Consider the following 26,666-nt stretch of genomic DNA (forward strand, 5'->3'; position numbering starts at 1 on the left):
AATTTTCTGACAATGGAACCTTTAAACTCTAAGCCACGCCATTCAGGGAAACGCCAAGGGTAACTACCTGTCTCCCGCAAAAAAAAATGCATTAGACGTTAGTTCAATGCATAATTTCAGTCTGAGATGGCAGCTTTTTGCTAGCCAAAGGCAGGAACGGATATAAGAAGCGAGATGTATGGAATTCAGGTATCATTTCGAAGGGGCTGATTGGGAACCCTACAAAGTTGGTGAAAAGCTGCCGTCTTTCTCACTGAGACCAGAAATAGCACATTTGGAGCACAGAAGTGTCATTCTTAAGAAGTTTGTATTTTATATAGCACCCGATGGTAAAACGATCTCGGAGTGGTGAGTCGCCTCCTTCACTCGGGGTCAAGTGAGGAGGGTTGAGCAGGGATCTGGATCCAGACGGGACCAGTCAGGGCGAGTTGGGAGTGGGTTTGACAAGGCAGCCTGGGGAGACGTAACTATCTCGCAGACATCAGGGGCGTGGATGTTTCCCAATTCTGTTAGATATAAATAACTGCTATCGATCTGTTTGTGATAATGTGGTTACAAGAGCCTGGTCTAGATCACCGACGTTCCCTGACTATCAGGGACAGAGCCGGAAGAAGCGGTGGTGCTCCCGATGGTAACTCGTTGTTGGATGGGACAGAGGAGCTCCGCACAGCCAAGCAAGGTCGGTCTGTCTTCGCCTCAGTATTAACTGCTGCATGACCTGCTTTGGGAAGGCTGCGGAGTGGTCAGGCTCCTGCACTGAACACCCAACCCGAGGCGCTCGGTGCTGATTTCCAGGGAAATGTGAAAGAGCTGTGCTTCCAGGTTTCTGACCAGCATCGAGAGCACTGTCTCTTCACATTCGCTATCACATCCAGTTAATTGGAAACACCGAGCATTTATTGTGCAATTAGATCTGTCTATATTTCACCGGTAAATTGCAATTTACTCTGCTTTCGCTTCTCAATTCGCCATGAAACAGATTGAGGAATGACCCTGAATTACACTGTGCTTCAATGACATTCCATGCCCAGTTAAACTAAGAGGCACCTGGTTTAGTTCCTAGTCTGCTTATTGAATTTCACTGGTTTAATAGGGTTAAAGTCTACTACTGATTGTCCAGTGCAGTAATAAGGAAGCCCTGCACTGTGGACGATATTGGCAAACGGGGGAGGTGTTCAAAGTGGGTCCGTCTCGTAGTTTGATATAAAAATGCCATGATACTATTTCAACAAAGAATAAGTATGTGCTTCACAGTGAGCTGGCCAAGGGCTACCCCTTAATAACATCTTCAAAAAAATCATTTAATCATCTTGGAATCTTTCTGCCGACAAATTGGCAGCCTTATATTGCAAGTGTTTGATATTTAAATCGCTGTAAAACGCTTGGATACATCCTAGATCATGAAAGGATCTCTGAGATTTTGGATGTTTTTTGACAGCCCACAATAGGCACACGCTCTGAGCATTATAAAAATCAAGAAAAAAAAATTGAGAAAGTAGGTGCTCCTAATCGGGGTCTCAAAAATTACCGTATGTAAAAGCAGAAATGTCAAGGCACATCCTTGGAGAGAGAACTATAGATAATCTTTAAAATAAACGATCTTGGGCCCATAATAGCTAAAAAGGAAGGCCTGGGAGAGAAGCTCCTCCTTTGTGTAAGTGCTCAGTTCTGACCCTTATTGGAAGCCAGGGATGTATTGCCAGGAGCTATTGCTGTCATAGATACATACAATATCAGCAGTTGGAGAATAGCTGCATTTTACAAACATTAAAAGGGTAACATACACAGTTTGCCCGCTGTGATATATTTGCCCATGAATTATTATAGTAATTTCTGGACTTGCTTGTGGAGAAGTTCAATTGATTTAAATATTTCTCTTAGATGGGACAAGAGGGTGTTAGTTATTATATAAAGCAAATCACTGAAATAAATTCCTACAGCATTTCATATTAAAGTTACAAGTTACAAGCAGTGTTAGGTGCCATTATCATGCAATTACAATTACAATTTCAGCATCATGATTTTATTTAATGCTTGAAAGTACCAAAACCCAAGCATTGTGGCACCATCATCAGAAAATTATATTGCACTCATTTGAGTTTACATTTAGCCAAAAAAATGTCATCACAGTCTAGAATTTAGCCATTTTAATCAACCTGTTCATTGATGTTATAATACTCATCTGGAACAGGTGAGACTTGAACCCAGGACGTCTGGCTAAGGGAGGTAGGGACACTCCCACTATGCACATGAGCCCCCATAAAGCTGGTATAATTGTACATAATTTGGACATAGACCATCTGGGAACTGTTAAACAATGGTTCAATGGCAGCACTCTAGTCTTTGAATCACAAAGGTTGTAGGTTCAAGTCCCACTTTAGAAATTTGAGCATATAATCCAAGTTAACCTTTCAGTATAATGTTGAAGGAATGCACACTTTCAATAATATTTCCTGTTGGCTGAAATGTTAAAATAACATCCCATCCCCCATGCTGTCCTTCCAATGTGACCCTGCAAAAGGACCTAAAAGATTCCATGGGACTATTTCACAAAAGGGTAGGAAAATTTTCTCCTTAGTCCTGGCTAATATTTATCCTTCAACCAACATCACTCAAGCAGATTATATGGTCATTATCTCATTGTTGTTTGTGAGACCTTGCCATATGCAAATTGGCTGTGGTATTTCCTTCCTTAAAACAAACTACACTTCAAAAATAGTTTATCCAGTGGTAAAGCACTTCAATACATCCTGAGGTTGTGAAGGCACCATATAAATGCCAGTCTTTCCTTCATAAATAAACGTTCTCACATGTGCCCTCCTCATGCCAATGGTTAGCCAGGAATTAATCCCTTGAAATTTTATGTGCATAGCTGCTTTACTGGCAGAGCCTGCTGTGAGCTGGACTGCTGTACTATTTGGTTATGCTAAATGCACATTACACTTCCCAAATAATTGGGAGAATCGTTGCTATCACAGTGTCTGTTTCCTTGGTATACTTGTGAAATGACATTGGTTTAAAGGTACTATTTAATGCATATTGTGTGTGTTAGCTGCAGTGTAACATAATGTAGCCATGCAGACTTTGAATTTCAATAATTGATATATTTTAGTCACGATTAAATTGTACCTTGATCTAAACAGTGTTGATTTTTGTTCAGTCTAAGAGCAGGGAAGTAAGTTGGTTTTATAGCAAAAGTATGGATTTAAAAACTCCTTCACCCTCCTCAAGCAAGAAGTGCGAGCAACTTATGAGTTTCTTTATATTTAATTAGAATCAACTAATTGGCTACTTTTGTTGCTCCCCTGCCTCTCCCTCAAGCCCTTCCTCTTGCCCATGCCCATACGCACTAAGATAAACATAGCTTCTCCCTTCCCAATCTTAACCCCACTTTATTAATTATTCTAATGCTCTCCCAGCTACTGTCACAACTCTGAACACTTTGTAAGTCAGCACTTGCCCCACTTTATTAACTATTCTGATGCTCTCCCAACCACTGTCACAACTCTGAACCCTCTGTAAATCAGCGTGCATCCAAAGTTCTTGCAATCAATATCTTAACTTACACCAAGTCCCAGTCACTTGTCAACCTTGTGCTTGCTGAGTTGTCTCAACATTCAGTTGAGCAATGCCTTGATATTAAAATTCTCAACATTTGCTTCCATATTTCTGTAATGTCCTGCTGACTTACCAACCTCTGCAATGTCCAATTCTGGCTTCTTGTGCATCCCTGATTTTCTTCAAGCAAATGTTTGTCAGGGCTCTTAGCTGTGAAATTCCCTCCCTAAACCTCACTACCTGTCTACTTCTCTCATCTTCATTTAGCTGCTCCTTAAAATCTACTTCTTACCAAGATTTTGGAATCTCACCCCATATCACTTTTTGTAAAATATTGTCTTAATCATGCCTGTAAAATGCCTTAGCATATTTATAATAGTAAAAGGTTCCGTGTAAATGTAAAGTGTTGGTGCCTTATTTCATCCTTAAGACTTAGTTCATTCTTGCCAATCAATCTCCCTTTTAAACCCCCTACTTTAGTTGATATTATGAATAGCTCTCTCTCCTTGAGCACAAAACCAACTCCCCTTGAAAGCTCATCAATCCTGTCCTTTTAAAAATGAATGTACAATGTGTTTCTCACTTCTCTGTACTTGCTATTTTCTGTATTCAACCTTGCTCCCCTGTCCTGAGTCATGTCGTCACCTCCTAGAACCACTCCAGCCCTCCTGAAACTCACCACTTAGAATCCGCCCAATCTGTATTCCATCCGTTGTTCAGAGTTTGTCATTGCTTCTAGCAAAGTGATTAACCACGGTGTCTTATTCCTTCTTGATATTTCTACAGACTTCAAAAAGTCATGATGCCATCCTACTCCAACATTTCTTCTTTGTTGAGACAAAAATTATAGATTATTTTGTCTAGTTCAGGTCAGAAGAATTATAGACATTCTTTTCCCACTGCTTAATTGTGAATACCCATGATCCTCTCGTCTACATATTACCCTTTAGTGATATTATCACACGAATCATCACACTTTCTGCCCTTACAACCCACCCACTAATGGTGTGCTAGTTTACATATTTTATTGTCTGACTTCAGTTTCATTACAAACTCTCAACTTCCCAATGAGTTCATTACTTTTCTGGCCACTTTCTGAGACTGAACCAGACTTTTCACAGCCTAGTTCCACATCTTTTATATTTCATTTCAAAGTACTGTTAACAAATATAAAGCTCAAGTCGCAAAAGGAATACATGGATAAAGTGAGAAACTTTATTACCATCAATTTTAAGAACTTCTACTCTCAAAATGTTAACACACAAAAGCAATACATCTTTAACAGAAAGGGAATATGTGGAATAACTTCCAAATCATTTCAAAACTAATAGTGAACGTTCCCCTTATTTACACCTTGTTACAACTTTTGTATACTCTAAGAGATAATAGAATTGCACAGGCTTTGAGGACTAGGGAACAAATTGCCAATACATTCTGGTAACCATATTCATAATTATCATTTCATCATCTGCACTTTGCATGACTACTTTTTGAGGCTTTAAAAAGACTCAATGTCTTCTTTTGACTTGTCATGGATAGACAGTTACCCAACGCCGACTTGGAGAACTTTTCACTTGAAAGCAGTGTTAGAACATAGAACATAGAAAAATACAGCACAGTACAGGCCCTTTGGCCCTCGATGTTGCGCCGATCCAAGCCCACCTAACCTACACTAGCCCACTATCCTCCATATGCCTACCCAATGCCCGTTTAAATGCCCATAAAGAGGGAGAGGAGAAAGTGAGGATAAAGAGGGAGAGTCCACCACTGCTACTGGCAGTTGTCTGTAGCTGCAAGAACTTCCCTTTCTTTAGCATTCTGTTCTACATTTTGAGCAGGTTATTGTTTTAGTTGGATTTCCTTTGTTTTGGATAGATTGTGTGTGTGTGTGTGTGTGTGTGGACTCATGTTTTCTTTGCATTAGTGAGGAATACAATAATATTAAGTGATTTTCTTTTCTGGAAAGTCCGCAATGTTTAGTCAATTTTTGATTATTTTTATTATGCATGATATAATAACCTCCTTTTGTAATTGCAATTGAAGTAAGAATAACTGGAAGTTAATCATTACCAAAGTGTTTCTGTTTGGTCAAGTTGTACCTGCTTCATGGCAAGGATGATATCCTATTTTTATCTTGATTTGCTGTTCATGTAAATCTTTAATTTTTTTCAGAACTAGTGAATGACAGGTCATGCATTCACAGATTGCCTTTTTTCAGTCCTCAGGACAAACCAAAGTTCCCCATTAAATAACTTTCCAAGCAGAAGATTAGCCAATTAATTTGCCTTGGTGATGTTGTCAAGAAATAAATGTTGATCAGGGCGTCAGGAAACTTTTTTTTTGTCAAGAAGGTTTTACGGCATCAATTGACTGGGGAAGTTTGGACATGAAGACACAGTCTCAGAATAAGGGGTCGATCATTTAGGACTTAAATGCGATGACCTTTTGTCACTCAAAGGGTTATACCTCTTTGAAATTCTTCACTATTGATTGCCATAATTGAATATACATACGGCTGTGACAGATCTCTGGTCTGTCTGTGACTCCAGGCATTTGAAGAGCAGGTAGGAAAGTGGAGTTGAAACCATGGTCAGTTGTGATCACATTGAATGTTTGGAGCAGGTTCAACAGACCAAACTGTTTACTCCTGTTCCTCTTTCTGGTTGTTCTTCTGTTTATATTCATTTGAAAGTTGAAATCTAGTTTCTGTTTAAAATCTGGTCCTAAAAATTGTAATTCTGCAAAATTCTTCAATACTGCAGTACATCTGATCATTTATTAAAAAAAAATGATTTTTTTATAATTCATAGTCTAAAATAAAAGTAGGCGATTGTGGCCACTGGAAATCTGACATTAAAATTGATTAGATGTTGAAAAGTCAATGGCTAACATATTTCCCTCTGTGTCTCTGTTGTTTTATTCTGGATGGTTGCTGTGTATTTCCAGCTTTTGCTATGTTTGTTGATCAATATTTTTTGTGTGGTGCCCACACTATTTTAGAGGCAAAATAATAATGATTAGACCTCATTTATGCTAAAATAAAACTTGTTGCAATATTTATTTAAATTCACAGATTCAGTCATTTCACATTGAAGAACATTTCAATTCTGAGGAGCTGATAATGCGTACTGTTCCAGCATTGGAGAGGATAGAGGGAGATGGAAGTTCTTATAAAACGGGATTCTTTCTACTTATATTTGGAGTTTCCTTTCTATCCGCTGGAGTCATTATTGCTACCTTTGGGTTCCAGTCATGTGATCGTAATGGTGGCAGCTGCAATGTGATTCTAAAGGCAACTGGACCAAGTTTGTGTGGCATTGCATTGGTATTCTTACTTCTAGCGAGATCCAAGTCTCTGGTGAATCTGAGGCAGCTGGCCCAATCAGCAGATCAAAGATGCTTTCTTTCATGCAGTGAGCAGGACACTTTTGCTCGTTTCCTTATTTTTGGCATCCTTTTTTGTTTCAGTGGAGTGCTGTTAACTATGATTGGAGTTTGGGCAATCACCTGCCCTGGCACCAAGGAAGGTGAAGGATTCAATTTAAAGAGTAAAACTAATGGAAATGAGAAATGTAAACTACTCTTCTTGCAAATTATGGGCCCAGTGGTAACATTTATTGGTATTTGCTTCTTGCTAATTGCCCATGTCAAAAAGAAGGTAACATTAAATCCAGAAGAAGAATGCCCATCCAGAAGTAATCAACAGCCACATAGATCAGGACCATGTCAAATAGCAATAGGTAAGTGAAGTGATTAAAACTGATGCTTACCTGTGAGTTATACACTATTGCTCCTTCCTAAAGTAAATAGAGTGTAGTCAGTAATAAAAAGAGCTTGTTTCTATGTTATTTTGCACATTGCAAATCATTTTGCAGCTAATGATTATTTTTTGACTGTAGTTACTGCTTTAATGTAGGGAAATATTTGCAACAGGTCTTCTCACCCACGATAATAATATTACAAGTAACAGAGTCGGGCAAGAACTGTGTATCCCATCTTTCAGCTCTGTCTAAGTCCTCATCCATCATGAACACAAATTTGTTGAGTTCAAATGCTTCATAGAAAATAGAAACACGAATATGCCAGGTGTTTTATAAGGTACCACACATTTGGCTACTGAATAAGACATGAGCCCATAGTGTTTGAGGTGGTATGTTATCATAGAAAGAGCATTGGTGAACTAAGAGAAGTCTGCAAGTTTGGATAAGGGGGATATTTTCAGGCTGGCAACTTGTAACTAGTGGTATGCCATAGGGATCAGAACTGGGAGCCACAATTATTTACAATAAATATTCATGACTTGGATGAGGTCAAGTGAATGAACTGTAGCCAGGTTTGTAATGACACAAAAAGAAGTGGAAAGACGAGTGTGATGACAGATCGAGTCTATGGAGAGATATGGACAGGTTAAGTGAGTGGGCACAAACTTGGCAAATGGAATATAATGTGGGAAATATTGGTATTTTGGCAGGAAGAACTGAGGAGCTGAATAGTATTTAAATGGAGAAAGACTACAAAAATCTGTAATACAGCAGGATTCGGGAGGCCTTGTCCATGAATCAACAAAAGCCAGCATCCTAATTCAGTGGGTATTACGGAAGGCAAATGGCGTGTTGGCTTTATATCAAAGGGAACGGAATACAAAAGGAGGGTGGCCTGCTAAAACTATACCAGACCACAGCTGTGAACTGTTTTAGACCCATTATCTAAGGCAAAGTTAGGAATCACACAACACTAGGTTATACTGCTCCTTCATCAGATGGTTGAAGGAGCAGCTCTCCAAAAGCTAGTGCTTCCAATTAAACTTGTTGGACTATAACCTAGTCTTGTGTGATTCTTAACATTGTTTACCCCAGTCCAACACCGTCATCTCCAAATCATGTCCAAGGCAAGGTATCCTGGCATCCAGAGGAGGCAGTACAGGGAAGATTCACTAGGCTGATACCACAGGTAGACGGTTTGTCATATGAGAACAGCTTGAGTGGGTTGGGCCTGTGCCCACTGGAATATAGAAGAATGAGACACAATCTCTAACAGAAATGTACAATTTCTTAGGGAATTTGACAGGAAAGGTTGTTTCCTCTTGTGGGAGAATCTAGTAACAGAGGCATAATTATAGAATAAGGAGTCACACATTTAAGATAGTCATGAGGAGGAATTTCTTCTCTCAGAAGTCTTTACCATCGGGGGCTGTTAAGGCTGGGTCATTAAGTATATTCAAGACTGAGATAAAGAGATTTTTAATCAGCAAGGCAATTAAGGATTATGGGGAAAAGGTAGAAAAGTGAATGATGGAGAAGACTCAATTGGCTGAATGGCCTATTTCTGCTCCTACGTCTTTTGGTTTTAGGCAATTAAGGCCATTGAGCCTACTCTGCCAAACAAACAGATCATGCCTAATCATCTCTATGCCATTTTCTCCCACTAACCTCCTACCTCTTCATGCCATTTGTCTTCACAAATTTGGTGATGACCGTTTTGAACATGCTCAATGATTGATCATCTACAATTCTTTGAGGCTGAGAATTCCAAAGTCTCATCACCCTTTGTGTGAAGAAATACCTCCTCAAACCATTCATAAATGGACCACACCTTACTCTGAGGCAGTGTTCACTGGTTTTAGGCTCACTTAGCAGAGGAAACACTACTCTTGTCTACCCTATCAAGTCTTGTAAGACTTTTTAAAGTTTTGATGAGATCTCCTTCTCATTCTTTGACATGCTAGGGAATATAAACCCAGTTCCTCAATCTGTCTTTACAAGATAATCTCATCATCGTAGGGATTAATCTGGTGGTCTGCTGTTTCCCTTGATGGCAAATACACCCTTCATTAGATAAGGAGATCAAAACTAGACACAGTACTCCAGACCCGGTCCCACCAAGGCTCTGTACAACAGCAGCAAGACATCTTTGCTCCTGTACTCAAATCCTCTTGCAATGAAGGTTAATGTACCTTTTACCTTCCAAAGTGCTTGCCGCATTTGCTTGCTAGCTTTTAGTGACTCATGAATAAGGACATCCATGTACCTTTGGACATCAATGCTGCTCAGACTCATACTATTTAAGAAATACTCTGCATTTCTCCTTTTCTCCCAAAGTGGATAGCCTCATACTTGATCACACTATTGCCTGTATTTGCCCATTCACTTAGCCTGTTCAAATTTCTTGAAGTCAGCCTGGATCCTCCTTACAACTTATGTTCCCAACCAATTCCGTGGTGCCATTCTAAATTTTGACATATATAATTTCTCCCAACTTGGAGCTGGCACTGATCTTTGTGGTACCCCACTAATTACCACGTGCCATTGTGAGAATGATCTGTTTATTCTCTCTTTCTGATTTCTGTCTATTAACCAATTAATAATTACTTCTGTGTGTTCCCTTCAATCCCATGAACTGTAATTTTATTTACTAACCTCCTGAATGACAAGTTGTCAATAGCATTCTGAAAATCCAAATGCATCATATCCACTGGTTCTCCTTTATCTATGCTACAAGCAATATCCTTTAAAAATTGTGTAACAGTTCTGTCAAACATGATGTCCATTTCAGAAGTCCATGCTGATTCTGCTCATTACATTCTAAGTATCCAGTCATCTCATCCTTTATAATTGGTTTCAATATCTTCCCTACTGCCAAAAAAGACACATTTTGTTAAAGCTTTTCAGCTTACCTTCCGTAGGACAATGCAAGAAATGCCAATGTAAATGGGTAAAGCAATTATATGTATGAAAGAAGAATGCTGATTGGTTGAAAAGTGGACTCTCAGAGGGAATTTGTCAGGTGAATTTGTCAGGTGAATGATAACCAGTAAGTAACTGGCCAACTGTATTTAAATTTCAAACCAGCAGGTTGGACAGGGCATTTCTCTCAGAAATTAACCAGACAATGGCTGTCACCTATTTTGTTGAGTTCAGTCAAGTGCGGTATGTTCTTTCTGTCTGCAAATATTGGGCTGCACATGGAGTGACTTCCAGAACCAGAGGCCAATGATGTGAATGGAGTCAGCTCATTGATAACATTGTGCAGACCATCAAAGTGACTGTGCATTGACTGTAAACTTAACTGATAATCTTAAATAGGTTAGCAGCATAATTACCTGCTGGTAAAATTCAAAACAATGTCTAATATTAGATGTTATTCTGCAATTGGACAGCACTTGCTCTATAATCATGAGTGTGCAAAGAGTTATACTGACAACCAGTTAACAGTCTTAAGCTAACAGGTGCATTCTCCATAACAACTATTAATCATAATCCACTGGCCAACCAATCAGTCCTCTTCTAGTGTCCAATATTAGATTAGATTAGAATACCTACAGTGTGGAAGCAGGCCCTTCGGCCCTACCAGTCCACACTGACCCTCCGAAGAGTAACACACCCACACCCATTTCCCCTCTGACTAATGCACCTAACACTATGGGCAGCTTAACATGGTCAATTCACCTAGTTTGCACATCTTTGGACTGTGGAAGGAAATCGGAGCACCCGGAGGAAACCCACCTAGCACGGGGAGAATGTACAAACTCCACACAGACAGTCGCCCGAGGCTGGAATCGAACCTGGGACTCTGGTACTGTGAGGCAGCAGTGCTAACCACTGAGCCATTGTGCCGCCCCAAGTTTTCCCTTTACTCTGATATTTTTTATGAATGTCCTCATGAGTACAAGATAAAGATTTCAACAAAATGTGTCTCTTTTTAAGTTTTAAAAATTAACAGATCTATAATACTGTGCTTTCTCTTTCCCTACCCTCTTAGGAAGTGGAGTTACATTTGCTGCATTTCCAGTCGACAACAACCTGTCTCGAATCTGTAGCATTTTGAAAAATAACCACCAATGCTTCCACTCTTAATTTAGTCACCACCTTTCATTACTCTGGGATACAGCTCATCTGGCCCAGGCAATTTATCAAACTTGAATCCAATTAGTTTTTCAAGTAACCTCTTTTATTTTTCTTCACTTCCTCATTTTCATAAGTCCCTTGGTTTCGCTAGTACTTCAAGAAGATTTTCTTATCTTTCTCTTGGAACACAGACAGAAAGTAACTGTTCACCATTTTTCTATCCTACATTATAAATACTTCTGGGTCTGCCTGAAATGGGCCCACATTTTTCCTTGGTATACATGCAGAAGCTTTTACAGGCAATCTTACAGCAAACTTGAATTCATATTCTTTTCAGCCTTCCTTATGAGTTATTTTTGGTCTTCCTTTTCTAAACTGTTTACCATTTTTGGCACATTTACAAACTACACCTTTTAATCAAATGTAATATTTAACTTATTTTTGTTCACAGTAGTTGACTCAGCTTTTCTGTTTGGTTTCTATACTTTAGATGATTTATATTTGTTGTAGACCCTGTAAGAGTTTTCAAATCGAAGCCATTGCTTACCTTCAATGAATTCTTTTGATGTATTTTCCCAATCCACCATGGCCAACTTGCCTTTCATATGTTCATAATTTCCTTTAATAAGATTAGGATTTCAGAACGAACTATATTACTTTAACCTTAATGTAAAACACCATCATGTTATGGTCGACATTCCCTAATGGCTCCTTTATAGAAGGCTATTAATTAGCCATTTCATATTACATAGATCTATATCTTAAATACGTTAGCACCAGTTGGTTCTTTAACATACTACTCCAGAAATCTATCCCCTAGGAATACATGAATTGTGATCTTTTCACTGCCGATCAATGTGCAAATAATATTCTGATCTATAAACTATATGCATTCATAAGAATCTAGGAACTACTTCCCCCCTGTGGATTATGTGAGATGAAACTGGACTCTTTTAATATTAGCATAAGTGTGTTTGATAATTTATGTAGGATTCCTTTCTCCCTCTTCTAATTTGGATTAAATGAGTTGGGCATGGACCAATTATTTAATGAACAAATGCTAATATACCCGGTTCCTAATTTCAAAACATTGATTTAATTTTCAATATAAATCAAGTATGACACATAAAAACAAATATAATGATGTTGCATGATATTCAACTACTTAATGAATATCTTCTCCATTATGCTTTGTGGGGGTGTGTTTAGGAAATAGTCGCACTATTTTAGGAAATAGTTTCCTCTAGGGCATTTTAATTGCAGTTTCACTGTTTGTACCCAAAACAGACCAATGGAGTGAATGTCAATATTAGTGCCACAATGAATAATGGAAGGGATGCCCAGTCTGACTATGATGCTGTGAGTGGAAGCACAAGTAGGCCCACAGGATGTAGCTAAAAGGCAGATTACAGCTCAAAGGAAACCTACTGTAGTGGTTCAAGGAGGCAGCTCACCACCATCTTTTCAAGGGCAACAAGGGATGGGGAATAAAATGCTGGTCCAGCCAGTGATGCCCATATCCCACAAGGAAATAAAAATCAGTCAACTCATCAGATATTGACTCCTTTTGCTGGAGGAGTCCAAAACATATCCCACCGTTATCTACTTATCTCCCTCAAGGTTTGTAGACCACATGTATTCAATCATACCAACTAAATGGGCAGGTTACTAGTTCATGAATATTTTTAATTTCCTAAGTTTGTGACAGAGGATTAGGTGGAGTGAAAGGTTGGATACCCAATCCCTCTGCTACTTCATAACACACCTCTGTGAGCAAGGGAGACCCATGATAAATAATTTGGCATATTACAAGTGTTGCTCCAAAGTTCTTCATTGTTTGTAGAATACTTTGATGCATGCAATTGCAACATGTCAAGAGCATATTCCTCTATCTAAATATTTATACTTCTCTTAAAAGTTTCAAGCTTCTTGGTATTTAAATACAGGATGAACTTAATATGCAAATCTGCTGAGGAAAGTGTAGTTAGACACCACTTGAAACAATTGTGGGGAGCTTGAAAAATATGGAACAATGCAGAAACCAATTCTTAGTCTCAGTGCTTAAAGACATGACAACATTATGCCACCCGTGCGCAATATTTATAAGGTAGGAAATATCAGTTTGCATAAAGAAGTAGATGCTAGATGCAAGGCTTTATTATAAAGAAGATATATTTCACTTTTTAAAATACTATCAGAATTCAATGACTGGCTTGTGTATTCTTTTCATTAATCCCAGATGATTTCTTGCTCACAATAAAACAATTAACTTTGTTTAAAAGGCCTGCCAAACTGTTTCATTTGCTGCTGGGGAAATAGGAAGAAACTTTGACGTTACCTTGTGAAAAGTTGAAGTATGCAAACTCAAATTTTCCCACAAGTGAGCTATTGTTTAATTACATCTTGCCCCACTCTTCAATAACAAGTATGAGGAGTTGCCAGACAGCTGTGTCACCAAGACTGAAACTATGCATTCACAGTGTCTCTGTTGTCTCTATCTCTCTCTCTCACCAATCTTATCCCCAAGCTCCATGTCTCGCAGAGATAAGCCTCACGCTCCCTCAATTTCCTTCGCACGCAACTCCTTTCTTGGCCACCATGTTCGCTTAAATTGTCAGTGGTTTATTTTTCACAGGCACCACCCTTGACTCCTTTACGACCAATGTTGTCATAGCTCTCTCCCTCAATAGACCTTCAGTCCGTGTCAACTATTGTCTTGTCTCCTTTTCTAAGTCTATCATTTTGTAAATGTCCTGTTTGATTTTTTTCCTCCTTATTATGCAGTGCTAAGTTGACCTAACTTAAGACTAATATCTTGAGTGATTGGAATCTTCTCAAGCTCTGACCAGAATTTAACCAAGAAATGCTCTTTCACATCTTCCCTCAATATGACTGCCTGTTCCATTGCTACCTATCTGAATGCTACTAATGCATCTCTTGGAGACAGTAAGGACTGCAGATGCTGGAAACCAGAGTCAATAGATGTGGCGTTGGAAAAGCACAGCAGGTCAGCCAGCATCCAAGGGACAGGAAAGTCAATATTGACCAGCTTCAAAGTCCCTCCACTCCCAGCCCTCCCCCTTCTCCTTGTCTCCCTAACCTGACCTTACCTGTCCATCTTCCTATTCATCTCTCCACTCCACCCTTCCCACTGACCAATTACAATAACCTTTGAGGAGAAAGTGAGGTCTGCAGATGCTGGAGATCAGAGCTGAACATGTGTTGCTGGAAAAGCGCAGCAGGTCAGGCAGCATCCAGGGAACAGGAGAATCGACGTTTCGGGCATAAGCCCTTTCCTGAGGAAGGGCTTATGCCCGAAATGTCTATTCTCCTGTTCCCTGGATGCTGCCTGACCTGCTGCGCTTTTCCAGCAACACATTTTCAGCCCCAATTTCAATAACCCACCTACCTACATCCAGCTATCACCATCCCACTTACTGCTCCCCCAGCCGTACCCCCTCCCTCTATTTACTTCCGGGCTCCCCTTCCCCTCCCCAGTCCTGACAAAGGAGTTTGGACCAAAATGTTGACTTTTCTGCACCTTGGTTGGTGTCTGACCTGCTGTGCTTTTTCAGCTCCACTAATGGCTTCTCTATTCTGTCAGCAATCTCCTTCAGCACATTGTATTCTCTTTTGTATTCTTGGCCCTGTGTAACACTGCCACTGGTCACACCTCATTCTTAAGATGTTGGCCTTTTGTAAACTCGCACTGTCTCTCTCCTTTCACTATATCATTGGCCACATCACTTTTTTTGAAATCCATTCACAGGATGAGGGCATCACTAACTGGGTCAATATTCATTGCCCATCACTAACTATTGTTGAGAAGGTGTTGATGGTCTCCTTCCTTGAATTTTCTTGAGCCCTACTATGGTCCACATAATGTGGGTATCCCCACAGTTACAGAGAAAATTCCAGGATTATGATTTGGTGACAATGAAGGAATGATGATGTGTTTCTAAGTCAAAGGGTGTTTGATTTGGAGGAGAAATTATGAGTTGTGGTGTTCCCATGTATTTGCTACATTTGTCCTTCTAAGGGGTTGTGGGTTTAGATGGTGCTGTCTAGGAGTCTGGGTGATTTATTGCAGTGCTTCTTGCAAATGCATGAGTGATGGAAGGAGTAACTGTTTGTAGATGCCTGGGACAGTGGTTGAGCCAGATTCCATATGAGATTTCAGAACACCACTGGATATCTAGTTGACGTTGATGAATTTAGAGGGCTATGGAGATGGGGCTGGAGAATGAGAAGAGCTGTATAGGTATTTCAGGAGTTGGTACAGACCCATTGAGTCAAATGGTCTCCTTCCATACTGTAAAACTCTACGATTTGATATTTGTTTTTGAATGTTAAGATGACATATAAATGAAATATGTTGTTTTGCTTGATTTCGGATTCTGTACTGTTTGTTAACTAATGTTTTACTTGCATTCAGATAACTCTGTGTTGGTCCTTCCACCACCACCACCTTATTTCCCTGAACCACCACCAATTGTAAATGATTACAATGGAATCTGTCAACCTGTTCCCAGTGACAGTCCTCCCTCATATTACAGTGTCATCTACTGCAGGTAAAGTAATCAGCCTCTTAATTTTAGAATTGAAACTTGCAGGTAGTGTCCCACCAAGTGTTTTAGAAATATTGTCTGAACATCTTATTTAGCTAATCAGCAATCTCTTCTCATGATAGAGTCACTCAAAAGATCAATGTACACTTTATGCTGTGTACACCCAATTTATTGACTACCACTTATATTGTTGTGCTTCTGTCCCTGTGAGACAGCAATTTTTTATCAAGTTTAAATTTATTGGGTGAACCTTCTCAATAAGTCAACAAATATTAGATTTGTTGCTATAGCCACCTTGACTCATAACAAATCTTGTTAGGCGACAGATTTTAAACAATTATGGACTGACAATCTCCATTAGATTGCTGCCCCTGCTTCCCGCTTTCCCCACAACAAGTGGGTCCTACGAAGCTGGCCTCTTCAGAAATGCAGAGGGTACCTGATATTGCAATCCTCTTCATAGTACAGGTTTGTTGGGGATAGTCAGACCAAGGCTCCTTTTACAGCAATAACTACCATTTTCTGCAAGTCTTCATTCACGAACATACTGTGCTGTTTGAATAGGCTTTAGTGCGTTAATGAATGAGTATGATTGAGGTAAGTTGGTAAGGTGCCAGGGTGGTCGTCGAGTGGTGAGTTTTGGTCAGGTGGGAGTCAAGAGTTTGGTGGGCCAAAAGAGTAGTCTAAAGGTTGGTGGATCAGTGAACAGCAGAGGGTTTGGGGAGCAAGAAGGAGGAGTCGGGAACATGGAGTGAAGGGAAGTGCAGTCAGTCAGATAGTCATCCAGGAGGTAGACATGGTTAATCTGTCTCACATTTCCTGGGTAAGTAAGTCAGATCTCTCCCAAATCTCCAACTCGAACTCAGAGTTTTAACTTCATGGGCAATTCCTGTGGAGTCAGCCCACCAGGACATCTGAAGGGGCTTGACATGAATCTTTGGGGAATGTCTGGTTTGCAACTATCTGGAGATCGGAGGATCTGGGCCTATGTTTGTTCTTTCTAACTTCAAAACAACTTTTAATTGGAATTTTTTTTTTCAGGAGTGAAGAATAGTATGATGAAAATTAGAAACAATGCAGGACAGATCCTCAAGGTCACATATCCTGACAAGGCTTCTTTCTAAATTACAGTTGTCAAACTCTAATTCTAAAATTAGAAAACACTCGGGGAGACATGGAGCAAGATTGCTTGAAAGATATTTGTTTTCAAAAATTAATAGGTCACTACTGGACTCTGTTAGTTGGAGGGAGCAAAGTAAATCACTTATCACTTCAAATTGTTTAAATATTTAATCCACCAATCAATTCCAGAGTCCAAAGCAGTTTTCCTTCTTTACTGATTTAACTCCTCCTGTCTTAAAGCTGTTGATTCCACACCATATATCCTACAAAAGGTGTCACTGTTTGATTTCACAGCCCAGATGGAGGCTATTTAGCTCTTCAGGACTGTGCCAGTTCTCTGAAAGAACAAATCAGACGTGTCTTACTCCACTGATCGTGCTCTGCAGTTATGATTCTTTTTCTTTTAGATAATATTCCAGTTCCCTTTTGATAGCCGCAACTGAGTCTGCCTTCTGCGCACTCTCGAGCAGTGCTTTTCAGGTTTTAACTCCTTGCTGTTTAAATAGTTTATCATCACGTTATCTTTCCTCTATTTTTCTTAAGTCAGTGTCCTCTGGTTCTTGACCTTTTTGTCAATGGGAGCAATTTCCTTTACCTATCTTTTCAAGACCCTTCATGGTTTTTAACTGCTCTATCAAAGCTCCTCTCAATTTTCTGTTGCCAAGTTTTAGTTGTGACATCATTGGTAGCACTCTTGCCTCTGACTCATAAGGTTTTAGGCGTCAAATCCCTTTGTAGGACTTTAACACTCAAGATTTAGATATACTTGTTAATAACTATGGAATTCCACATAACAGTATTCAACCAAGCCCTGCTTGCCATACCCACAGCAAAACATCTGCTAATTGATGTGATTGGGTAGCACTTGTTGAACAATGCTGAGTGCGAGAATAGCTCACTATCATTGTACTCAAAAGAATCAATCAAGCTCTAGGGTGACTTGCTTAAACTTGCTGGAAGCTTCATACACAGGATCCATTTTATACAATAGGAATACTTTCAAACCTTGCACATTCCAGAAACATGGCAAGTCTGTAGTTTTCCATTGCTTTCTCCATACCAATGTCTCAGCCAACTAAAGTTGACTTGCCAAACAATCAGCATTTTTTCTCATGTAGTACAAATTGTTGTGAGTGTCTGAAATCCAGCATTCTTCAGTGCAAGCCAAAGAAGCAACACCTGTGTTTTCAGCAATTCTCTATTTATTTGCAAATGTTTAATTGCATCACACATTTAAAAATCACACCACAACAGCTAATAGTCCAACAGGTTCGTTTGGAAGTACAAGCTTTCGGAGCACTGCTCCTTCGTCAAGTGGCTGGTGGGGCATGATCATATTAATCAATCAAAACCTGTACCCCAATTTGAAGTGATTAAAGACTTAACAGCAATCTAGGTTTGTTCAATCCATCACATAAGTTGTATGATACTTTGATATTATACGATAAATTCTGTGACCTATGATCTAGCCCCACTAGCTACCTGATGAAGGAGCAATGCTCCGAAAGCTTGTACTTCCAAACAAACCTGGTGTTGCGAATTTTAACTTTGTCTACCCCATTCCAACACTGGCACCTCCACATCATTACATATTTATTCATGTATATATTTTTTCATAAGTTGCTGACCTATAGCCCCCGCAGTATTAATATCTTTATCTTTTCTGAACTCTTACCAAGTAGATTTTGTTCCTTGTCCAGTATTCGGGAACATTAAGTACCTAATCCTGCCTTCTATTAAACCAGGTCTCTGTTATCACCACAACAGCATGTTCCCATCAGCAGTATCTATCAAGGCTTGCAGCTCACCAACCTTATTTGTCATGCTCAATACATTCATATGTATGTACTGTAACTGTTAGTTTGTGTACATAAATCTAATTAAACCTTTTGCATCCCCACCTATTTCTTGCTGTCTGTCTGTCTATCTCTCCCCAAAGTTTGCACACCTTGTTTGTCTTTTTTAATGCTACATATAATGTTATTATATCTATGTGTGAGCATTGACTAGCTATGGACTTTGTCAGGGCTTGAAAACTCCTGGAAATTTTGACTTAAGTGAGTTAAACTTAAGTTTTGACCCATAGTCTTTTGTATATACAGTTCACTGAAACAGAGTTTTCCCTGGATGGTTATAATTGTGGTTGATTTGAAATGGTCTTTGTATCTTCAAACATCATTCAGTAATTAATTATCACAGCTTTAAAACAAAATCATAGTAAAAGCATCCTAACGCAAGTGACCTTTGGAACTTGTAGCATCCTTTTCAATTGTTTGTGTTTGTGTAATCTTAAGAATAGACCAATTTGGAACAGTTACTGTGTTTAGTTTAAACCTTTCTTATGTAGAATCACAGCAAAGAATTACTTTATCATTGGTTAATATGTCCAAGCCTCATTTTGTTAAACTGAGATCATTTTACTATAAATTATTGAATTTTCATTTTAACCTCTTGGCAGGGCCCAGGAAGATGAGAGCTCTAATTCCAACATGATGGATGTTAGATTGATTCTTATGAGGTTTCCAGCACATTGGCAGATATATCTGGTGTCTGCTGCTTTCTATCAGAGTTATCAACAATGGATGAAGAAACCCAGACTTCAGATGAACAACCAACTACTTCATCCAACAGTATCTTAGATAAATTAATTTGGCTTTCTTTAGTTTGGCACTTTTGATAAAATTATATGTGGCTGTTCTCAGAACATTAATGACCACAGAAAGGCTATTTTAGTCACCAGTTCGATGCTTGGGAGTGAGAAGGGTTCTCCAAATGAGACACCCACTCTATTTCTACTCTCCTTACTCTCTTTTAACAGTCTCTGTCTCAAGAAGATATATGACTTTTCTTCTATAAAATCAAAAGTTAGCTCTGCTTCATTAATTGTTTGTGACAGTGTAAAGTGCACATTTTAATCACTACCATTAAGTTTCTTTAATTATCTTGCTAATTGTCTTGGGTTTGCATTACCATCTCACTGACTAATTGAAACAATTAATACTATTTACCCTACCATAAATTACTGTAATCTTGGAAGCCATCAATCAAGACACTCCATTAGCTCCTCAAATCTAGTGAAAACCTATTGTCAAAACTCATCTGCATATCTGGAAAATTAAAGGATATGAGGAACAAGCAGTAAAGTGATATTAGACAAGGTGGATAATATCGAGCAATCTCTTTTTGTAGCTGATATAACTTTTTCAGCCTTATGAGTTTCTACGTTTCTAATCTCTGTGCTGCCCCTTCGCAATGGTGGCACAGTGGTTAGCACTGCTGCCTCATAGCGCCAGACACCTAGGTTCACTTCCCGCCTCAGGCATCTGTGTGGAATTTACACATTCTCCACGTGCCTGCGTAGGTTTCCTCCGGTTTCCTCCCACGGTCCAAAAATGTGCAGGTTAGGTGAATTGGCCATGCTAAATTGCCCGTAGTGTTAGGTGAAGGGGCAAATGTAGCGGAATGGGTCTGGGTGGGTTGCTCTTCGGAGGGTCAGTGTGGACTTGTTGGGCCGAAGAACCTGTTTCCATACTGTAAGTAATTTAATCTAATATCATCCAAAAGCACAGTGTTAGTTTTCACATGTATGCTGATGATACCAGCTTTACCTCACTAGCATCTCTCAGCTCCTCCACTGTGGCTAAAGTATCAGACTGCTTGCCTCAGACTCACTACTGGATTAACAGAGATTTCCTCCCCAATAAATATTGGGAAGCCTGAAACCTTTGTTTTTGATTCCTGTTCCAAACTCCATTCACTAGCCACTTATTTTATTCCTCTCCATGGCAACTATCTGAGAATGACTAGGCACAATCTTAGCTCACATTTGACTTCATATTAACACCATCATTAATGTGGTCTATTTTCACCTCATAAGTTTGCTTCAATTTGTCCCTGTCTCAGCTCATCTGCTAAAATCTGCATTCATGCCTTGGTTATCTTTAGATTTGATTATTCAATGCACTCCTAGTTGATCTCCAATATTCTGCCCTCTGTAAATTTGAGATTATTCAAATGTCTGCTGCCTATGTCTTAAATTTGTTTTAAACCTCCTAACCCCATCATGTTCTCTGTAAAGGATTAATAACTAGCATGAAGCAACGTTAACAGTGAGTCATTTCTGACATCATAACTGGAATTGTGCACCACTTCTTTCTAACTGTTGACTTTTAGCCATTTAAATTTTTGAGTGTCAGTGGCGTGCATGCGCAACATATTCAATTTAGCAGCTGGGGAAGATTTTCATTGCTGAACTGGCAATACTGTATCCAGAGGCAGCCTTTTGAAAGGTCTCTTGGTCAAACATGAAAGCTCTATATTATGGCCACAACTTACCCATCCAACGTCATTGCCAATAACTTAAGACTTCAGAGTACAAAGGTGGCAAGAGGACTATTCAATATTAGCATTCACTTTTACATATTTCATTTTGGATTAGTTTCAGTTTCTTCATGTGTGCATCATTGTTATTTGTTTGGACTAGCCTAGACAGCAAAGTGTCTCATAGTTGGCATGCATTGATAGTTAAAGGGAGATTGGGGATTTTCTTTCATTGTGGAGTAAATAAAGATGTGTTCTTGAGTTCACTTGTTGTTGAATGTTCATATTAGTGTCCAGTGTGGTGCTTACCACACTGTAGAATAGCTGACTTTGCAGGCTCAGCTGCCTTCCACTGCATTGTAAATGCTCTACGTGAACCCAAACCTCTGTGCAGGGTCTGCCAGTCAACACCCGGAGAGTGACATACGATTGGACAGTATTGACACTGCCCTTTAGGCCCCACATTTTCTTGAAGAGACTGACTGTCCCCACCCCCTTCCTCTGCACCGCACAGCACCCAGGCCCTTCCCACTTCACTCCTCCTTGCTTCCCTCTATCCCCCTTCTGTTCTCCCCTGGATCTTTCCTCTAATTCTCCATTGGCCACTGACCCCACTCCAGTATACCCCTCATCACTGACTCACTCTTGTTGCAAGCCTTAATGTAAAAGTCCATTCTCCTGCTTCCTTCTCTTAAGGGGTATATTAAAATAAGGTAAGCCTGTGTGAAGCTGATGGTTACATGCCACCTTTAAGTGATTGTGAACTGAATGCCACAACTTTATCTTGAAGTCAGATCTTATTGAAGGCTGTTTAATGTTGCTGAGTATTAATGGTATACTTGTCTTACAAGTATGAACTTGCTCCATTCCTGCATATTGCCTGACCTGCTGCTGAGTTTATCACTACTTCTCAACCAAGCAGCTGGGAATCAACATTTCTCAAACTTCATGTTTCCTGCTCTTGGCAATCCCATCAACACCTCCAGTAGAGAGCTGGGACAAATGGGTCACTTTCAGGATGGCATAATCTAATTTGTGCAGTATCACAGGGGTCAGTAATGTCCAGTGTATAATGACCTGGAGGAAGGGACTGACTGTCTTGTGAACAAATGTGAAGCCAGGTACGAAAGCAAGCTATGAGGAGATTAAAGATATATTGGAAAAGACTACAGGTTGGTTAAATATTTGGGCAATAATTTGACATATGGGAGTATAGTGTCGATGAACTGTGAGGTTGCCCACTTTGGTAGGAATAAGAGAAAACCAGAATACTTAAACAGAGAGATATTATGGAATGCTGCAGTACGGAGGGACCTAGATGTCCTTGTGCATTAATCATAAAAGGTCAGCATGCAAGTACAACAGATTATTACAAAAGCATAAAGAAAGTCAGCCTTAATTACAAGGAGGAGTGAAATATAAAAGTAGAGAAGTCTTGCTACAACTATGGCATTGCTGAGACCAGATGTGGAGCATGGTGCACAGTTTTCATCACTAAGCAAGAAACACACTTGCACTGGAAGCAGTTGAAAGAAGGTTCACTAGGGCTGATTCCTGGGAAACATCTTCTAGGAAAGGTTAAGGAGGCATAACCATTCTCATTAAAGTTTAGGACAATAAGGTATGATTCTTACTGAAGTTTATAAAATTCTGAGGGCGCTGGACAGAGTAGATGCCAAGAGACTGCTTCCTTACATGTTAATGTAGAATGAGGGGACACAGTGTAAAAGGAAGGACTCTCCCCTTTAAGGTCCAAGAATTCTTTCCTTAGTGGCATGTGGGTGTACCAAATGAACTGCAGCAGTTCAAGAAGGCAGCTCACCACCAATCTCTCAAGGGTAACTGGGGCTGGGCAATGAATTCTCGCTCAGCCAATGACACCTACATCCCATGAGTGAATTTTTTTTAAAAATGGAGATGAGAGGAATTTCTTCTCCCAGAATTCTCTTCCCTAGTGAGCAGTGGAGGCCAAATCATTGAATATGTTCAAGGCTGAGTTAGACAGGGCTTTGATTGACAAGATGATCAAGGGACTGACACGAGAGGAGGAGTTGAGCCCACAATCAGATTAACCATGAGTTTATTGAATGTCTTACTCCTGTTTCTGTGCCCTTATATTCTTTATTCTTGAGCTCATTGTTCTACATTGGAGCATGATCAAGCAGTGTTACTTTTAAAATTCTCTTCCTCGATTTCGAATCTCTTCATGGCCTCATCTTTGCAATCCCTTCCAACCCCATAACTACCCGAGACATGGAGATGTTGATGTTGGACTGGGCGGGACAAAATCCGAAGTTACATGACACCAGGTTATAGCCTTTCACCTGTTGAAAGAGCAGCATTCCGAAAGTTTGTGATTTTAAATAAATCTCTTGGACTATAACTTGATGTCATGTGACTTCTGATTCTAACCTGTGTTGATAGACAGTTCTACTTTGAAACAGTTTTTACGATCTTGTATTCCTGCTTTCATCTGATGACCATTTATCTGTACTTAAGCGTATATTCAGTGCATTTTTCCAATTTGAAAACCAATACCTCACATTATCACAAATTTGAATCATGCTTTTTATGTGAACTTATAACATTTGATTAAAAATGTTAGATTTAAGAATAGGCAAAATCCTAACCCAACATAGAAACAAATACCTTGTCTGCTATAGCCCTTGCATCACTTATGATGCTATGATGTCCTTGGTCATCACCCAGACATTCACCTTTTGCTGATTTTATTTTGAAACTCAACAGCTTTTAAGGCAGCTACTCTTCATAGGTGAACTTGTTTCTATACTACATGTCTATAAAAAAATTGCAACTGTAGTTGTCTTCTTTGAAGTTATTTTGCATAAGGTTGTCCTAGCTATCTGCTTGAAACTCCTGCACATCTGACTGGTTCTGGTGTCCCTGAAGTAGCTGCAGTGCTCACAATAACTTATACTGTATCTTGGCTCATTAGCAATACTCAGCTAACACCCTCTTGTGGTTCCAGTTGAAAACAATCAGTTGTATGACAAATATTTGTCCCAGTTTAATGCCTCTCCATTTTGATTTTTGGTGTTTTCTCACTCACACATCTTTTCTTTCCCTACTTTCCCCTATTCTCTTACTCCTTTCACTTGCCCCCACCTTTTTCCTTCTCATTCTAATTCTGGCTAATTTAAGTTTATTTATGAAATTTTAAAAAACATTTTTTCTTTAGGTTCTTTATTCACCTTGTTTAAATCTAAACACAAAGCTGGTACACCTCATTTTATGGCTACTTTTAAGCTGCTAATACCAAATGCATGTTTTATGGATGCTTGCAAAGTTGGAATAGTTGCATTTTTTTCAGAAAGCATGTACTTACTAGAATTGGTTGTAGTGTGTATTAATTATATCTGCATAGTATTAGGTTGAATTTGCTGAAGGGAATTACCATTCACAGTATATGTTATTTTAATATGAAATTATCTGGGTACTTGTTTGAATATGGAGGCATTTTGTCTCTGTAGTTGCCTTATTCTTTTCATTGGAGTGGTGCTGGAAAAGCACAGCAGGTCAAGCAGCATCCGAGGAGCAGGTAAATCAACGTTTCAGGCAATTCCTGATGAAGGGCTTTTGCCCGAAACGTCGATTTTCCTGCTCCTCGGATGCTGCCTGACCTGCTGTGCTTTTCCAGCACTACTTTAATCTAGACTCTGATTTCCAGCATCTGCAGTCCTCACTTTTACCTTATTCTTTTCATTGTTATTTTTTCGTAATAGTAGTCCAAAGATGTTGCTGAACCATAGGTACCATTAAAGGATAGGCATTAATCAGAGCCATTGATGTTGCTCAGGGAAATTTGTAAATAAAATGATTGTATTGCTATTTAAACATAGAAACTCAGTACACGGGAAGACTATTCAGCCCTTCAAGCCAGTTTCACCATTCAATATTGTAGTGATTGTAACAAGGTCAGGCAGGTGGACCTCATGGAATATGAGTTCCCTGACTGGGGCTGGTAATCTGGCCCAATCAGGGAAACCTGGCTGACAGATACAAACAGGAGTGTCAGAGATTCTGTTCACTCTGACAGCTGGCTCTGAGGGAGCTGGATCAGTGTCAAAGATTCTCCATGTGTAAATAAAATGTAACTTGGTGAATGGATACCAGCTTCTATGGAGTTATTTCAAACATAATCATTGCTAATCCTCAATCTCAATGTCACATTCCCACATTTTTCCCCACACTCTTTGATGCCTTTAAAATATTCAAATTTATCAATCTCTTTCATTGAATAAATTCGGTGACTTGGCCTACACAGCTGTCTAAGTAGAGAATTCCACAAGTTCACTATTCTTTGAGTTAAGAAATGGTTTCTCATTTCAGTCATAGAGTTATACAGCTCCCAACCAAACATCCCATTCTGACCTAGTCCCATTTGCCAGCATTTAGCCCATATCATCCCTATTCTGTACCCATCCAGATGCCTTTTAAATGTTGTAATCGTACCTGTCTCTACTACTTCCTCTGTTGTTCATTCCTTTTATGCACCATCTTCTGTGTAAAAGGTTACCCCTTGTCTTTTTTAAATCTTTCCCTCTCACTTTAAAGCTATACCCTCTAGCTTTGTACTTGGAAGAAGAGGAAGAAGACTTTGGCTATTCACCAAATCCATGTCCTTTGTGATTTTATGAACTTCTATAATATCACTTAGCCTCCAAAATTCAGGGAAAAAAGCCACAGCTTATTCAACCTCTCCCTGTAACTCAAATCTTCCAACCCCAACAACATCCTACCTTCAAGCTAATTTTGTATTCAATTGGCTGGCTCCCCCCCGGTTTCTATGTGATCTGACCTTATTAACCAGTCTACCATGCAAAAGCTTGTCGAACTCTTTGCTGAAGTTCATATAGACAATGTCTACTGTTCTGCTTTCATCAATCTTCATTGTCACCTCTTCAAAAAATTCTGTCAAGTTAGTAAGACACGATTTCCCACAGAAAGCCATGCTGACTATCCGTAATCAGTCCTAAATTGTCTACTCTGCATCTTCAGTCTGTTTCCTGGTTCTAAATTCTGCAGCCAGGGAAAACATCCTTTCTGCAAGTAATCTGTCCAGTCCTGTTAGAATTTTAGTATTTTCTTCTGGATATTATCTAGCCACATTTAGCTTTACATTAGTTTTGTCGTGGATTTCCCAGGTTCTCTGTCACTAGTTACATATCACCTATAATCCAGAGTGATCTCTCCTGTCACACAGATTTTGATAGAGAGAATATGGAAAAGATGC

General features: G+C 39.4%; 1 protein-coding gene across 1 annotated transcript; it reads left to right on the plus strand.

Moving 5' to 3' along the window:
• The first annotated feature begins 525 nt into the window (after positions 1 to 525).
• Positions 526 to 24,940, plus strand: LOC122565430 (transmembrane protein 171-like). The gene is given in 5 exon segments (XM_043721408.2): positions 526 to 679; positions 6,632 to 7,298; positions 15,838 to 15,973; positions 19,551 to 19,701; positions 19,703 to 24,940. Coding segments are annotated over 5 exon segments (1,038 nt in total). The 5' UTR covers positions 526 to 628; the 3' UTR covers positions 19,736 to 24,940.
• Positions 24,941 to 26,666: the final 1,726 nt, after the last annotated feature.

Source organism: Chiloscyllium plagiosum, unplaced genomic scaffold, assembly GCF_037043375.1.
Source record: "Chiloscyllium plagiosum isolate Xiang-an unplaced genomic scaffold, Cpla_swu_hap1 HiC_scaffold_2, whole genome shotgun sequence".
Lineage (NCBI taxonomy): Eukaryota > Metazoa > Chordata > Chondrichthyes > Orectolobiformes > Hemiscylliidae > Chiloscyllium > Chiloscyllium plagiosum.